Here is a 17,032-nt window from a genome sequence, read left to right as displayed (position 1 = left end):
CTGTCTCACTGAGAGATGTGGTTTAAGTGCAAGTGTGCTTGCATGACCTTCCTTGCAGCAAGGGTCCTTGGATACTGCTCAGAGTTTGGGTCCATCCATGTTTCTAACAACACCCCACATGGAGAAGTCACTTCTCATCTTTGGGATTTGCTATTTTTTTTTTTTTACAAGAAGGATGTAGTAGAGGCTGGTGTTGCTCAGTTATCTGTGTAATTCATAACAGCTTCAGATTCCTGCCAGAGAAAGCATTAGTCTAATTCAATAAAAGAAGTGATAAATAATGTTTATGAATAAGGGTGAAGTTGAGAATCTACTGATGTTAACCTCAGGCTTTGGAGGAGGCAATAAAGTCATTTTTAAAATCATTCATCAGAGGGTAATAGCGTCAAGGATATTTTGGTGGAAAACAGCCTGTAGGTTGTTGAATCAGCAGTAAAGTTGAAGAGAAGAGGAATACAAAATTAGAGTCCAGGCTGGAGTTTGGCTGGAGCACAGACTAAGTGTGAGCAAGGAATGTGATGGCAGCACATCAAATAATGAGGGTGAATGCTGCCATTTGTAAAATAATTTGCTTGTGTAAAGGTTAATGGATTTAAAGTAGATTCATCTCACTGCAGAACAATGGAGACTTGAATGAAATTGTGCCAGGCAAAGTCACCTCTGAGAGTGACAGCATCAGAAGAGGAATGGGTGTAGGTGGGAGAGAGTTAAGCCACCTCAGAGGACACATATGGAAACATCAGGAGAAGATGGTGGATGTGGAGTAGTTCTGGGAGAATAGTCTGTGGCTGGCTGGCTGAGGGAGCTGCTCTGATTTTGTAGGGGTAATGGCTGAGTGGGAAAAGCACAGCTATGATTGGGAAGGATTACTTGCCTCTTTGAGCCTTTCATTTTCTTTGATGAGCCAAGCACTACAATGGGTGTTCATCTGCACCACTTCACTGGTGTTGCTCTGATTCCCCCCAGCTGGAGACTGTCCCATTGTTTCCTCACTGGATGAAGTGGAAGCAGAGATTCTTGCAGCCACTGATGTCATGACATGGGATGCAGATTTTATCTGCTGTTGTAGCGCAGTCAGACACATCAGCCTACCTCAAATGTTGCCTACTGCATCCAGTCTTAACAGTAAGCAGAAAATCAAGCCAGCTTCCCCACAACCTGATAGCAGTAATAGATGAACCATTTTAGGTAGAGCTTTCTGAGCCCCTGAAACACCACACCTCACATGGGAGATGTTAGGAAGGCTGGAGGCTGACCAAGTTTTATGAGTCTGAAAGTGAACGACTGCAGTGGGGAACCACAGCAAGAATCCTGTTGCTGGTTTGCTAATCACATTAGTCCACCATCACTTCTAGACTGATTTACCTGGACAGTTGCAAGTTTATTTACCATGATCTTTCCTTAAACGATGGGAGCTGATAATGCAGTTCTGTTCTTCAAAACCCCCATGAACAATGGCACGGTAGATAAAGGAGCCAAAGAATATATGAACTAATTACAAAATAATAATCTGTACTTTAAAAAAGCAATAAAAAGCCATCCTTACTGATGTGAATAGAAATTCCCAGGCTGACTTTTAGGGCAAAAGTAGCTGATGTGCCTTTTTTCCCCATTAAAACCCAGTTTGTGAATCATTTTTCTCTTTAACGTTGTTGATTTTGATGCTTGCAGGTTGTTCTCCACCCTACTCCCAATAGCCCAAAGCAATCAGAGTGGCACAAAATGACTGTTTCCAAAAACTGCCCGGATCAAGACCTGAAGATCAAGCTTGCCGTGCGAATGGATAAGCCTCAAAACATGAAGCACTCTGGGTAAATGCTTGTCTCAATTTGTTTTGAATGTGCATTAGAAAATGTCCCTCTTTTTTTAAGATTCTGGATGAGAAACTCTTTTTCTCAAGATCACAGGAGGTCAAAAGAAGGATAAATATAAAAGTGGCATTAGTTCAGTCATTCATAACGCACTTTCCATATTCTTAGCATAGTCTTTTTAATGCATATCAGCCAAACTTTAAATTTTAAACAGTATTCCTCAGGAAATTGCTAGGTTATTTTTTTTCCTGTAAGGAAATAATAGGTGAACTGCCTGACTCTCTACTGAGAATGGTATCATTTCCCAAGTTATTCTGTGTTTCCCTGTATTGACTTCTCAGAACCAAAAGCACAGTGCACCTTCCACTTAAACTCTATTGTGATCATCATTATTTATACAGAGATACACGGCACAATTAAATGGTGGTTGCCTGGAGTAGGACTAATGATCTGGAAGGTTCAAAATTAAACCTCTCCCGTCCAGACGTGACTGTGAGAGGATCTGGAGCCAGGGGGATCCCTGACCACCACCCCTGGATTCCACCTTCATGCTGTGCAATTACAAATTAGATCATCCTTGGGAAGATCTAGCTAATGCCATTGGCAAGGCTTTCCTCTGTTTTCTCTTCGGAGGTGAGGATGTGATAAAAAACAGAAACTGTCCAGGAAAGTCACTGTTTTGATTAACTCTTTCTCTGGTATATTTTTGGTGCTATAAAAGTGACTTTGTTTCATTTTTATTTTCATAGCATTTTGTTAGATTCAATCCATTATTAGATGGTTTGGATCACTCACTGTTTTTTAATTCCTTCTCTTCCTCCTCCTGTTTTCTCTGCTAATGAGATCAGAGCCAATAGTCACATGTGAAGTTTAATTTTTCCACCAACATCACAGACACCAAAAGCAAGGAAGGACAGCTCTCCTGTCCTATTTATTTCTTTGACCGCAGCTGATAACAACAGGCCTGAGCAGTCCTGGCTTTTCTCAGGCTTTCTTCAATTGACATTTGATTTACAAGATGCTGCCTAAAACTATGTGGTTTATAATACTAGCTTGTATCAGAACCAAGATTGTCTTTCTGTTGATGTTAGTGGCAATAGCAAAAAGGACAATTATTACCCTGTTCTTGAACTAGCAAAGGACTCGGTACCCACATTAGCATGACTTGGAGTTTTGTGGCTTAAACATTCACTAGGGGTATGCTGGATCTCTTCTGGCATAAAGAACCACTAGCATAACCAAAAAGGAATTGTTTTTCTATTTATTGAGCCAGAGCTAAAGTAATTATAATATAACATGTTAATAAAACATAGTAACGTTGAATAATGTCCTTGTGTTTATTATTAGTCTGGTGCTGCCACTATTTTTGCCAGTGTTTGTATTATAGTGTCACAGTGGCCGCTTCATCACAGAGATTAAATGCTAATTTTTATATTCATTTTAAAAGTTAATTCTTCCTTCCTAGAAAACAGTAAATTCACTCCTCCTTAGAAATTATTCAGTTTGCTTGAATATCTGTAGTCAAGTGATTTCTAGGATTTCATCTTAAGCTGTTCAGTGAAGTGTCCTGGGAAGTACTGGAAGTACTAGGATTCTGAGTACTGGTTTTGATGTAGTCAATATTCCTCTGTTTGACAGCTCCCCTCAGCCAAATGGTTTTGTGAGGGCTTAAAGCAACATCTGGTGCTTCTCTCCCTTAATTCTTCCATTGCAGCTGTATTCTTCACCCATATGACCATGTCATACATATTCACTGGCATTAAAGGGCTTCTAAATTCTGAGCAAGTTGTGAAAAACAGAGGAAGAGAGAATTAATACTGTGTAATATTATGACTCTAGAAGCTTTTTATGTCACTTTCTTTACACGTTATTTGTTCAGTCTAGAAAAAAAAAAACATTTATGAATGCTGCTGAGCTTAAGAGTCTTGTAATTACTCTTGCTTGTGCATTAACTTCAGTTTCTAGGTGTAAATAAAACATACTGAGAAGCAAGAGAACAACATATAGTTACTTGTGTACTGAATTCACCTGTTCTTTTCTCCTAGGTATTTATGGGCCATTGGTAAAAACGTTTGGAAGAGATGGAAGAAACGATTCTTTGTCCTGGTCCAGGTAACAGATTTAACTAGAATTGATCTTAAATCACAACGTGAAATATTTAAGTCTTTCTTCTGGCTGTTTTCAGTGCTGTGTAACTGATGCTGAGCTGTGGTTCTGCATAGGGTGTCTGTTAAGTCATAGATTTTTTTTTATCTAAACGTATATATCTTCTCAAGGATATCCCACTTACAGACCTCTAGCCATGAGTTTCCTGCTGCACATGAATGCTTGGTGAAATGGAGAACCAATTTTAGTGAGGAATTCATGAGATGAGGAGGAAGGTCAGTCTGTCTTGGGTGGAGGTATTTGGGTGCAAATGCTCCCTTTTCAGCCTTCAGGTAAAATTTTAAGTCCATTGAAATCTACAGTAGTTTCATCACTGGCTACATCAGATTCAGTATATCATTCTTGACATTTATCTTGCCTTCACGTTCATTACTGCCTCTCGTTGTCCGCAGTTCTCATCAATCATTTTGTGATGTCTTTCTTCCCTTTTCCCTTTTTTTCTTTCTTTCACTTTCTGCCCTCCCAGTTTCAGTAGACCATGGTTAAGAATTTCAAGGAAACAGGCAGATGTCCTCTGTGACCTAAAGGGGTCTGGTCAGTACTTGGTTAGATCTTCCCTCACCTTCCCTAGAGCAGCTGAAACCACTGCATTGGCCACAAAAGTGTGGGGCCCCAGTTTGAGCAGCTCCATCCTCATACCAACCTGATAGAGCCACAGAGTCCTCTTGGGTCCATCTCTCCTTCCCTCTTTGGGTTCCTCAGGGTACATTGTCTCCAAGTATGGGAAGTAAAAGCTTTGTGCAGGGTCCTGTGGTGAAAGCGACATGGATGCTCTGATGGAGTACCATGGGATCCAACTGAGATCTTGTGCCAGCACAGATCCAAAGTGATCAAGTCAGAGGGTGAAATCCTACTGCCGGTGAAGCAGATAGCATGTCTGCCACAGAGGGGCCAGGATTTCACCTCTGTGTAACAACAGAGGTGGTGTAAACCAGGTGCACCAGGTTCCACGTGTGGGATGGAGCGTGCTTGTGTGCTGGCTTTCTTGTGCCAGTAAAGGGAAGAGTCCACACGGTCCATCTTCTGCCTTACACAGCTGGCTTCTCTGGTCCTAAATCACCTGGTATAAACTGGTGAGTTTGTTTTGAGTGAATTATTACTCCAAGTTCAACTGTCTCAGTAGGAAGCTTAATTGCATTCCCTGTTTGTCCATCACTGCCAGCCTCCACAGCGCTCTGCTATGTGGCAGATAAGAAAATCTATCCTGGGGAGGTAAAAGGGATTTATGATGTGCATGACCCGTGTAAGTAGGAGCCTATTTGGAGGGGCCAGTTGAGTACCTATTCCAATAACCAAGTATGATCAGCAGCTGCAGTTTAAGTGCTTGTTTTGTACTCCAAATGGGACCAAAATGGCCACAGAAGTGGGGGAGTTATCACAGAACAGCCACAGGAGATGCCTTTATCAAGCAGTATATTTAGATTTAGGTAAAAGTGATGGGTTTAGGATTTCTGTAATCAATTTCTAGAGGCACCTGGTTTGCAAATGCACCCTCCACGCAGGGACTGGCCAGGTCCCTGGTGAGGTAGGGTGCTTGGCACCTTGCAGGGGAACCCAGCATCTTGCAGAGCTAGACCGCTGGAGGTAAATCCCACACTGTCTCCTGGGTAAGAATTAGCAGAGGCAATAATGAAGGAAAGGCCTTTTGGTAACATGCAGTGGCCCTGTTCTTGGGCAGGGATTGAGGGATTGCTTTTCTCCATGTGTTTCTTTTATTGTGTTCTGAAATTAAGTTAAAGGGGCTATGGCAGTCTGTGATCACCTGTAGAGCAACTAGTATTGCTTTTCCCTGAGAGATGATTCATTCCTATTAGACCAAGTTATCAGTCCCTTTTTCCCTGTGAACAGGGATTCTCCAAAGCAGAGAATCCTCTTTCTTAACATAGCTTCTGCCATAAATAAATCTATTGATACTCTTCTGTGCAAGGATTTGCAGGTTTGTACATGGATTTCCATCTCTCTCTCAAGGAACCTTTCTTCTGGCCATTCTATGTGGTTGCAGTTACTTCTCTAGTTTTCAGTTGCTATATATTCTTCAGCTTGCTGTGGAGTTGAAGCTTTAAGAGTTATTCCATGTTTTCTCATGTTACTAGGTCTGTATTCGTCAGTTGGCATATAAGAACAGAATTTGGCCAGAAAAGCAATTCATTTGAATAAGATGAGCAGACTTTTGCCCCCGGAGAGTCTCTGTAGCCCACCTCAGAAATTCCAGCTGCCGCTGCAGCTTCTCTGTTATGTTACCGTTTGCTCAACATTTGGTGCAATGTAAAGTGTTCTGCCGTACATCAAATATAAACAAGAAACACTCTCTATGCAGTCCCTCAGATGTAGTTTGAGCATATTGAACATGTCAGCAGGCAATAAAGATGGAATAAAAATACTTTGCTGTCCGTATGTTTGTCATTTGCTTTTCATGCAATGCAAAGGATGGGTGCTGATATGAACAGGGATTGGCAGCTAAGGTGCTGATGTCCAGAATGCTCTGAACTCTGCTAAACCACAGGCAGAAAATAACCCCCACGGGAAGGTGAGCTGGCTGTGTTACATAAAGAACAGCCAAGAAGCAGTCCCTGTTTCAGGAGCTCACTCATCTGCACCAGGCTCCTGCCTGCACCAGAGCTGAGAGACGGAGTCCAGAGCATAAAGTCCATAGTGGTCTCAGTCTGTGACCCTGCCAAGAGGGCAAGGCTGTACGTTCAGATGAATAACGAAGCCTTTCCTTTCTGATCCTTTGTCTCTGTCCCTTACCAGTAGCATCTTCTGTTGCAGCTCTGCCTCCTCTCCCGTCCCTTGCAGAGTAACCTCCTCCTCCTGGTCCTGTGCCCTCTCCTGCCCCTCCTTCCCCATTTCAGATGGACACAGCCTCAGTTCCTTCAGTGCTATTGGGAGGTACCGCTCTGCCTTCTGGTACCAGTGGTTAAGAAATTCATGGTAATAAATACTCAAACTCTTCATAACCATCTAAACAAGGCACAAAAGTGCCAAACTGCATGGGCGGCACCAAGGAGGAAGGTGTTGATGGCAGTTTGTCTTTTGTGTCAGTGATGCCTCGCTGGTATGAACGGAGGCTTTGCGCGCGTATGTAGAAAAAGGAGCTCTGCAGGGAGAATTTCCACTGCTACTTGGCTGTGTAAGCCCTGGAGAGAAGGGGAAAGGAGCAATAACTGCCTTGTGATTTGGGTGGAATAATCCCTCGCACCTTCTGTGTCTGTGTAGCTGCGAGGGTTGTACAGGAGTGGAGATGATTTGTTTGGGTGTAGCGGGTGAGAGCGGTTCCTTTGTGCCGTTTCTAGAGCTGGGCCTCACCTCTCCAGTGCATGCGTTGCTGGGTGGGCTTGGTTCAACCCCTCGGGGAAGGTTTACAGCATGGCGCGGCCGGCAGAGCTGGTACATATGCTCCTCCAGCATGTACCCGTGCATTAAGAGGGGATAGTTTTCTCATCCGAATGAATCGCAGTCCTCTCTGCACGCTGCCCACCCTTCTCGTAGACACCCTTTGAGATGAGCAGCAGAAGAGCAGAATACTGATTAGATGTAAATTACATGGCAGAGACTCGTTACTTGCCTAATTTTAAATCCTGAGATATGCAGCGTGAAAGTGATGGCAGAATATGGCCCTGAGCTTGGATGGAAATGGTCCGCAGCATCACAAGTGAGGAAAATGCTTCGTAAAGGCAACAGTAATGCCAGTGGCAGTGGTAAGCAAAAGCAATGGAGCAATTTAGGGCAAAGTTCTCTGTGACTGGTTAGGGAAGAAAATGTACATCCATCACAGATGTTCTAAGTGTTTCCTATGTTGCTATATCGGCTGCCTGAACACAGCATACAAATTTCAGCCAGTTTGCCAATTAAACCCTTGATCGTGCAAAAGCTGGGATTTTTAATAGCTGACAGAGCTTGTATTAATTCTTTGCAAGGTCTAATGTGCTGTACTGGCAACAACACTATTGTTGGTTCTGGTGGGTTTGCTGGAAATTTCTTATAATGATTCTTAAGGGCAAGTGAATTAATTACGTTGAGATTTCAGACTGAATCTGTTCTTCTCTTGTCATAACCCCATTTCTGTGCTCTGGCAGCATATGGGAAGTAACACTCCATGGTACCTGGATGACATGTCTGCTGAGTAGCTTGAAGCAGTTTTCGGCTGATTGTGTCTGATGGTGTTTGCAGAATGTTGTTGGAACCAGATCAACTCTCTGCAGATTAAAACCAGTTGCAGCGTCTACGCCTGGATCTATTGTTCTAGTGACAGACTCCCTGAACTCATTATAATTTAGACTAACAGTGACAGTTCCTGCTTTTAGCAAAACTCAGCTGACTCGGGATAGAATGAAATGAAGTGTTCAGTAACTCCAAATAACCATCAGAATTTGAAAATAAATCAGCAAAATTGCAGTGTACTACATCAGCGGTCCTAGACTGTGGTCCTCAAGTCAAGGTAAATGACCTGTAGCCAGTCCCCATAATGATATTAAATCATGTTTTCAGTTAGACCCTCACTGAGAACTGGTCATAGGTGGTGATTCTTGAGAAACCTTGAGTGTTGATGGTAAATACAAAATGTTTGGAAACTGCTGGTTAAACAGATGCCAGAGCTTGTTACACCTGGCTATGGTAGGTCCTGCATGTCCCATCCCTGTTCACGTGGGATGGCTTTCCATCACATAGCCCTGCCTGCGGAGAACACACACCCCCCCCTCCTGCTTGAAGGAAGAAGTTGGGACAACTGCTAGGTGCAGTTGTTTAGGATTCAGTGGATGTGCTGAGATGTAAAAATGGTTGTTTTCACATTTTTTTTCTTTAAGCTAGATCATTTCCTCTGCTCATTTGTGTCAGGAAAGGGCTCGGGAGGCAACATACAGCTGCAACCAGAGGACAAGAGTTCTCTCATCAAAGTGGAGAGCTATATTACAGATGGCAGTATCTTAGCACAGTTTCTCTCCCTTGGGACAAAATGCATGCTGTTAATCTAGGAAAGGTCCATTTAAGAATTTAACCCAAGTGGGGCAGTGTTATGTCAACAGTGAGAAAGGGGGAGGCAAATGACTGAGCTCGGAGTGTGAGGCACGACAATTAACAGGTTTGAGCAGGATCCTAGGGAAAGTGGTGCTCACTAGAGCAGGAGTCTCTGGTGGAAAAACAAGGACGAAGTCAAGACTGGTTAATACATATCTACTGTATTTATTAATCAGTTGGATTATATAGCTGGTGACAGAATATGGTCAAGTGCCAAGAAAGTCAGATCTAATTTAGCAGCCTGGGAATAGTGAACTTTGGCATTTGTCTCCCGCTGTCTACTTCCCCTTTCCTGGATTTCTTTGTCTTTTTCTCTTTTTTCCCACTTTCTTTTCCTTCTGTTCTTTTTTTCTCAAATTATTTCTCAAGGCATTTTCCCTTTTTTGTAATGAACCAGCCAGGGCAGCCTTGAATTATTTCCCTTCTCTTAGTTTCACTCAGTTCAGCTTCCTTAGATGCTCCTTTCCTGGCCCTCATCAAGTCCCTGGATGAAATCCCAGCTGCTTTGAGAGGTTGTCCCTCACTGGGCAGAGATTTCTCCTCTGTCTTCCTCCAGTTTCCTCTCTGTATCTGTGTTTTTTCCAATTACTCAAACCATTCATCTTGCCCATCCCATCTGCTCACTCGCTCTCATACTCAGCTATGGTTCGGTGTGAACTCAGCAGGCTGTAAGATTAATTTCTGCTATTAACTGTTTCACTTGTCTGGCCACTTCTAAGCTTCTACAGAAAGCAGGCTCTGTAAAGCACAATATTTTTGAGGACTGATGAAAGGCAAGCTGCAATCTCCACTTGACCCTGCAGTGCTATTCAGCAGTGAAGCACGATTGTGATATACTGAGCTCTCTAGAATCTCATTTTGTCGAGTTTTGCTTTACCACTGCTTGTAAATGGAAGGAGCCACATGGCACTGGTAGCCAGGGCATCAGCTTCTTTCTGACCCCAAACAGTAAATGCTCTAGGCAGCAGGGTAGGACAGACAGGCTGGTATGCCAGTCCTTGAAGTCAGTAGCTCAAGTTGTTTAGGTGCAGGCACTCTGGACGGCACAGCTGGCACGATTTCCAGAGGCCATGGATAACTGTCTCCTCCCTGCACCCTGATCCCAGCCCGCCTGCTGCCAGCAGGCCCTCGGGCAATCCTAGGCTTGGGCTTTTATAACTTTTTAACATAAGAAATACAAGCTCTGAGATGCCTACATGTGTTTCCATACGTTACTATTGTGTTGGTATGGTTGGCTTATTGATAGGGATGAAGAATATTTTCTAGGTCCAAAGATGAGAGGAATTACTTGTACATGAAGAAGAGCCTGAAATTCAAACCTCGTGTTCAAGGGTCAGAGAAGAAGAAACTAAATTGCTGAATGAATATTACCTGTTGCTGTAAAGCACACAGGAGAAGAAAAAAACATTAGTTGCATTAATGTTTTCAATCAATGTCAGTGTAGATTAGCACTGACTCATTTCAGGAATTAAATTTATCACGCAATCCCTGAAGTTCAGGCTGTCTAACACACAGAAATCAAATCCTCACTGCTCAGATGAAATCTCCAGGATTTTACCATAAATAAAGCACATTCAAGAGTTTCTCCAGGAGATGGCAGCAATATACTGCAAGTATAGCTGAATGAACACTTCAGGAGTCGTCTGAATGTTGTGCTGTGGGGCACTAGGTTATTTTTAGATTTCTTCGTGTTAATCTTTTTAATTTTTGTGTTGCCGGTACGATGGTATGCATTCAAAGTTCATAGCATAGAATATGCACTGGTGTGCTCCTGCTATTGGTCTGTTACTTGTCAATCTTTCGTCAGTGCTGGTAGTTTTAAGGAGGATGCAAGATGCTTAAAGCATCACTTTTAGTCTTACTCCCACAAATGTGTTAATGATAGGGTTTATTCTTAGGTGGCTTTTGGAGCTGTTCCTGGAGGAAGGCACGGTGCAGGCAGGGCTGCTGAGAGCAGGCTGGCAGCTAACAGAAGCCCGTAGAGGGCAGCAATAAACCGAGCGCTGGCTGGGAGATGCTATGCCAATAGATGGGTCCCCTGATTTAAATAAATGACATTTTATTAGCAGGAGATACCACCAAAATAGGTGCTGCTTATGTATTTGTGGCAGAGTGATTTGTTTGGCATTTGAGGGCAAAATCCCTCAGCCCAGACATTCACTCGTCTTTCAGGATCTCTCCTCGCTTCCCAAAAATGACGAGCATGATCCACTGCCACCCACCAGAGTTTTAAAGTTTCCTCTAGAGGTCAAGAAAATGTCCAGATGAATAAAATTACGTCAGGCGTCCAGAATGTGACACAACCTTAACAAAGTCATTTGAAATCATTTGACAGTAAATTTCCCCGTGAGTTCCTAGCCTGGGGCACTGAGAATCCTCTGCTCTCCTCTCCTCCCTGGACGAGCTTCTTGCCGACCATCCAGATCGCAGCCGGCCGCGTACGCGCGGGGTCTTGATGCGGGCTGATGGCCTCCTAAAGGCGACTGGGGGGCCTGGCAGAGCCCCCGCAGCTGAGTCGGCTTCCGTCAAGAGCTTGACATTGAATGTATCGTGTCATGCAGATGGTACCTCAGAGGAGTGAGAGCTGCCATTTACAGCACTGATGACAACAACTGCCGAGATCAGTGGGATCTTAAGATTGCTTTAATATGACTGGCACCTAGCAATTTAGCTCACATTGTTTGTGACAGGGTGTCACTCTTGCACTTGTCTGGGGATGAATGATAAGACGGTTTTAAAGCGTGGAGCTTCCTCTTCTGGAGAAAATTAAACCGCTGCATGTACCGGTGCAGGGAATTAGATGCCTGCCACAGCAGGGTATGTTAAGAGAGAGCTTTGTGAAAGCCTGGTAAAAAGTTTAGTCTGTCTCGTATAAGCAATGACCATCAAAATTACCCCACCGCCCCCAGCCCCCTGTGAACACGCCATCGGCGTACGGCATTTGTAAGCACTTCGGATTGCCTTGTGATCACCCGGTGCCATCTTAGCTTTGTGATTTTCTTCAGGTTAGTCAATATACATTTGCTATGTGCAGCTACCGGGAGAAAAAAGCTGAACCTCAAGAGCTGCTGCAGCTTGACGGATACACTGTGGACTACACCGACCCGCAGCCAGGTACGGGGCCGACAGCCCGCTGCTGCACCCGCCGGAGCCCGTGCTCGCCTCGCTGCCTGCGGCTTCCAAACGGGACTCCTCTCGCTCTCCCCCTGCCTGCAGCTGAACTGTGATCAGCATTATTATAAATATGTTTCTGTTTATACTGATCATCAGTTATGCATGACTTTACTATAAATAGATCTAAGGAATTGAGCTCGGAGTTGCACCAAAGGAGGGAAAGACTCATCTTCTCTGGGGAGCCTAAGTGAATTAGACACTTAAATCCCAATGAAATTTAGTTGTGAACTGAATGCTCGAACCGAGCGATGATCCTACCCTGTGCCTTCAGATCATATACCCTAAATAAAAGGTTAGCAGCTATGCCTGTTTTTATTGTAGAAAATATTTGTGGGACCAACCCAGCATTTTTGCCTGTTCCATTTTCTCTCTGATAGATGTGAGTGAATGGACGGGGCAGGATTAGAAAGCCCCCTGGTACCTGGAGGTACCTGTTGAGTGGTGAGACCCTTCTTCAAGTGGTAGAACACCACATTTCTTTCATTGCAGTGGGGCAACACGTTGAGTGTGGTGTTCCTCACCATGCCCTGGATAATGGTATCCCCAGAGGAGATGAAGAAAGACACAGTAGGTTGGTTGTCAAGACCTTGATTCCAGGTTAATTCCGATGTTAGTGAGATGGGAAGGTGGGCAAAGACAGAAATAAGCAAATCACCCAAGCACCTTTAGTGCAGTGTGAGCACTGATGTACTCACTCTAATGAGAAACCTCCCACCGCATCCCCTCATAACCCATTTTTATGGGGCTCCAGTGGCACAACCTGCACAGGACCCACACAGACAGGGCTGTAGGTGAGAGAAGCAATCAATCCCAGTGTGTTGGGGCATGTTTTAGTAATCATGGTGCAGGGTGCTACCTGGCGGGCTCTCTCACAGACGAGTTTAGTGCAGGGGAGGGAGCTGAGCTCAGCCAGGAGCAGGGGACAGCACGGACCTGGCTGGGGACACCTGGGGCAGGCAGTGGTGGGGTGGGAAGCCAGGGGAGATGCCTTTGCTGCCCTCAGAAGTCTGCCAAACTCTGTTGTCACTTCCTCTCCTGCCAGGTTTGGAGGGCGGCAGAGCATTCTTCAACGCAGTGAAGGAAGGAGACACGGTGATTTTTGCAAGTGATGATGAGCAGGATCGTATCCTGTGGGTCCAAGCCATGTACCGAGCCACCGGCCAGTCTCACAAACCTGTGCCACCTACCCAAGTGCAAAAGCTAAATGCTAAAGGAGGAAATGTACCCCAGCTAGACGCCCCAATCTCTCAATTTTGTAAGTAAATAAGTTCTTCTAGAGGGCAGAAGTCTTTGATGGAAAGATTTTCTGCCCTGATGTAAATCAGTATTAGCACACATGTTTCTGACTCCAAAATGAAGGTTTTTTTCATTACCATTAATCTGCTTTTTACATCAGTGGATCCAGACGCAGTTAACCTGTGTGTTTAGCACAACCAGACCCAAGAAACAAAATTCCCTGGGGAACTTGTCAATGAGTATTTTAAAGTGCAATACTTGATGGAGGAGAGACTGGGATCTGAGAACCTGAGACCCAGCTTGCTTTCTGCAGACACGCGTTTTACCCCCACACAATAAACTGCACACCCAGATCAGAGCGATTCATTAGCGCCATTAGCTGTCTATCAAATGCATCACGTGCTCAGAACTACAGGTGCAAATCTTGCAAGTATGAAATGCACACACAAAAAGAGGTCTCCTGTTGAATATTCAACTGTAGGAAAACATATGGTATTTTTAACAGGTTGCTTTGCAGGCCAGTTAGATGTGAATTTAAAGCAATCATCTTTTAAGTCGTAGCTATGCTGCATGTCCTGTGCAGTTATACCCAGTTTGCTTAATTTGAAATTTAGAGCAATTTCTTTTGTCTTGCAAATGTAATTTGATTATAAACCAGACAAATGCCACCTCGCTCATTTTTCTTGAAGGTCTCGATCACACGTCTGGAGCCCCTTTTTTATGGAACATACAGTAGTGTTTGATAGTTTCAGAAAAATTTAAGAATTAGTATCATTAACTACAAGTAAAATAAAGAAAAAGTGGTAAATATTAGCAAATTCTTCTCATTAAACCAGATTCTAACATTTAAAATAGTCTCTGTAAGGCTGTTATGGAGTATTTTGTTGTAAGGAACTCAGAAAATCTGTCCCTTGCTTATCAGTATTATTTGACCATCTTTTATGTTGGTTTAACTTTTTCATGTCAGTATTTATAGAAAATATCAATGCAAGACATACAGCTGTACGATCAGTGTTACAGCAGAAAACCTCTGCTTGCTGGTTCGGGTTTTTTTCCGCATCCTGCACACACCTGCATATTTTGGACACCCTTTTGCCTTGCGTTGCTGCTGCTGTCAGTGAAGTTGTAGCACGGTGCGGTGCAGCGTGGTAAACCTATAGTCAGTATTTTCATTTCAGTGACCCTCATCCTCTTCATCCCATCAGGTCACTGACTTTGGGGGTGCAAGGTGTAAAGGATTGGGGTCAGGAAGGAAGGAAGGATGCCTCTCAAAGCCGAAATGAGAGGTAGGAATTGGGCTCTTGCAAGTGGGAAGTTTACTGGTTGTGATTAGCCTCTAGACCTGGCTGAGTCGTGCTGACCTGAGAGCTCTCCCAGAGGTTGTATGTCCCTCTGCCTGATCAGGCACAGCCCCTTTACGGCTGCTTTTTTGCATGCTAAAAGCCTTCAAAGTGTGGCATGGGAGAGCGGCAGAAGGATGCTGCTTGTGACTCCCTCTCTTAACAAGTGAAGCTGAAGAATGCTCTAAGCTGTGTGTTTGGTGCAAAGAGGATGCATTCCTGCTCCTCCCAGCGTGATCCCTGTGGATTAGGATGAGGGCAGCGAGAGAACGTCAAACCAGGGAAGCACCTTTCCCTCCAGTTTTCTCCCATCCCTGCAGACATTAAGCCTGCAGAATTTTTCTGCTGGGTAAATTCCTGGTGTTTACGGAGTCTTCACTTTGCCAGACCAATATGTGGGGTCAGGTGAAGGGTCCCTTTCCCAAACACATCATAATTGCCTGGCAACAGCTGTAACAAAGTCTGCTGGGAGTTTGGGAGGGAAAGGGGATGTCCTGGGACCTGGACCTTCGGGTGTGTCGTTCCCATGCACAGCCAAGCGCTGTGTGTGGGGAGAGCTGAACCCCCCTGCTTAGGTTACCTGGGATGGAGAAGAGGCAGCTGGCTTGTCCTCGTCCTTGCAAGGGAGCTGCAAAGTCAGTGATTGAGCCCAGGAGTCCTCTCTGCATCTAACCACAGCCCAGCACGTCCACCAGAGACTTGTGCTGCTCGTGGTCCTGCCGACTGTATCAGCTGGACTGTGCTCAGAGCTTAGCAGGGCCACAGGTTTGACCTTGTTTTTCCCATCTCACTCACCTGCCAGGAGGCAGGGGTCCCTCATCCTCACTTCTGGTGAGAACAGCCAAGAGTTCACCCCCTGGTCCCTCCAGGGCATCTGAGGGGGTCAGGATCTGAACTCAGTTTCTCTCACTTCTTCTCAGGCTGATAACAGTTCCAAATCCAGATTGGCTTTTTTTATGCCACCACCCTCCTTCCATCCACAATGTGTTTCCCCCATAAGCTGGGCATCTTCAGGCTCCCCTTTTTGCTGCAAGCACTGGGAAACCCTCTTGGTTGTGTTGTGCCAAAACCTGGAAGGGGGGAAACCAGTCAGCTCATCAGTCTGATGATGACTTGCTACTTCAGCATCCTCTGGGCTAGTGTGTTTTGTCCACGGTCTTCCTTCCTCCTCCTCCTTTGGATTTAGGTCGCTCTGACAACTCTGTGCACAGGACCTTCATTCTACAAGAGGAGGGCAGCATGCCATAGTACACCTTCATCTCACCAGCAAAGGCTACTCATTTTTCATATTTCAACATTTGTACGTGGCAATGCTCCTTGCAAAAGTCATCAGGCACAGCAGTTAAATAATCAGAAACAGAAGCGAGTCGTGCATGCCACACATGATACCTTGTCAGGAGTCTTACATGCACAAATACATATCTCAGCTCCTTCAGTCTTGAAATTCAAACATATCAAGTATTGCATTTTTAAAAGGGTCTTGGTTTGTTATTGGGTTTTTTTGGCTTGGGTTTTTTGGTTTTGTTTTTGATTTTTTTTTTTTTTTTTTGCCTGCAGAAAGGTAAGGACTTTTGCAAGACATTTTATTCTTGAACATTTATCTTTATACCTGTCATATTTGTTGTGCTTATTGGAGGTTATGGTGAATGAGGATATGCAAAGAAGTAAATGTTAAGCCATTTGATGAGTAACTGTTGTTATAGCTTTCATGTGGTAGCAGTCCGAGATGGCACATGCACATGCATGCACATGCAGAGAAAATCCAGCCCTTCACTCCTGTGATGGAGCTGTCTGTTAAACAGAAACTTGAGAAGAACATATTTTGCTGTTGGGGAAACTTGGGAGAAATAGTGAATTCATTTAGTTCCCACCTCCTTTGACTTAGTAAATACAAAGTTCGAGCAGCACTCAAAATTCTCATCCACGGTTTGATAGCAGCACTTGACTTGGAAGTAAACAGACAGCTCCGAACCAGGGTGGAGTTTATTTTATTTGCAATTTAAGTACTAAAAACAAATAGATCCTGCTATTCATTAATTTTTGTATGACTCGACAATTCCTTTTATGTGGGTGAACAATACTTGTTAGAGTGAAAAGTTTTGCTTTTTTTGTTTTGCTAAAATTTAAAAGAAGAACTCCATTCACGCAAAGCTGTGCTTTTCTCCAGTGTTTGCATTATAAAAGAAAAAACCCAAAACTGTTCTTGTTTACTGTTGAAATCATGCACAATATTATAGTCAATAATGCTGCCAATACATATTACACCTTTTGGCAATATTTAAGCTTCAT

General features: G+C 44.1%; 1 protein-coding gene across 20 annotated transcripts in view; it reads left to right on the top strand.

Moving 5' to 3' along the window:
- The window catches only part of CADPS (calcium dependent secretion activator), a 220,897-nt gene that overhangs the window by 107,950 nt on the left and 95,915 nt on the right, over positions 1-17,032 (top strand). For all 20 annotated transcript variants that reach the window (XM_042799818.1, XM_042799816.1, XM_042799817.1 and 17 more), the window contains exons 8-11: positions 1,672-1,811; positions 3,857-3,923; positions 11,999-12,107; positions 13,210-13,422. In XM_042799818.1, coding sequence (XP_042655752.1) covers positions 1,672-1,811; positions 3,857-3,923; positions 11,999-12,107; positions 13,210-13,422 — 529 coding nt within the window. The remainder of the gene's footprint in view (positions 1-1,671; positions 1,812-3,856; positions 3,924-11,998; positions 12,108-13,209; positions 13,423-17,032) is intronic.

This window comes from Tyto alba, unplaced genomic scaffold, assembly GCF_018691265.1.
Source record: "Tyto alba isolate M040663 unplaced genomic scaffold, T.alba_DEE_v4.0 Super-Scaffold_3, whole genome shotgun sequence".
NCBI classification, from domain to species: domain Eukaryota; kingdom Metazoa; phylum Chordata; class Aves; order Strigiformes; family Tytonidae; genus Tyto; species Tyto alba.
This window is presented reverse-complemented; position numbering and strand designations above follow the sequence as displayed.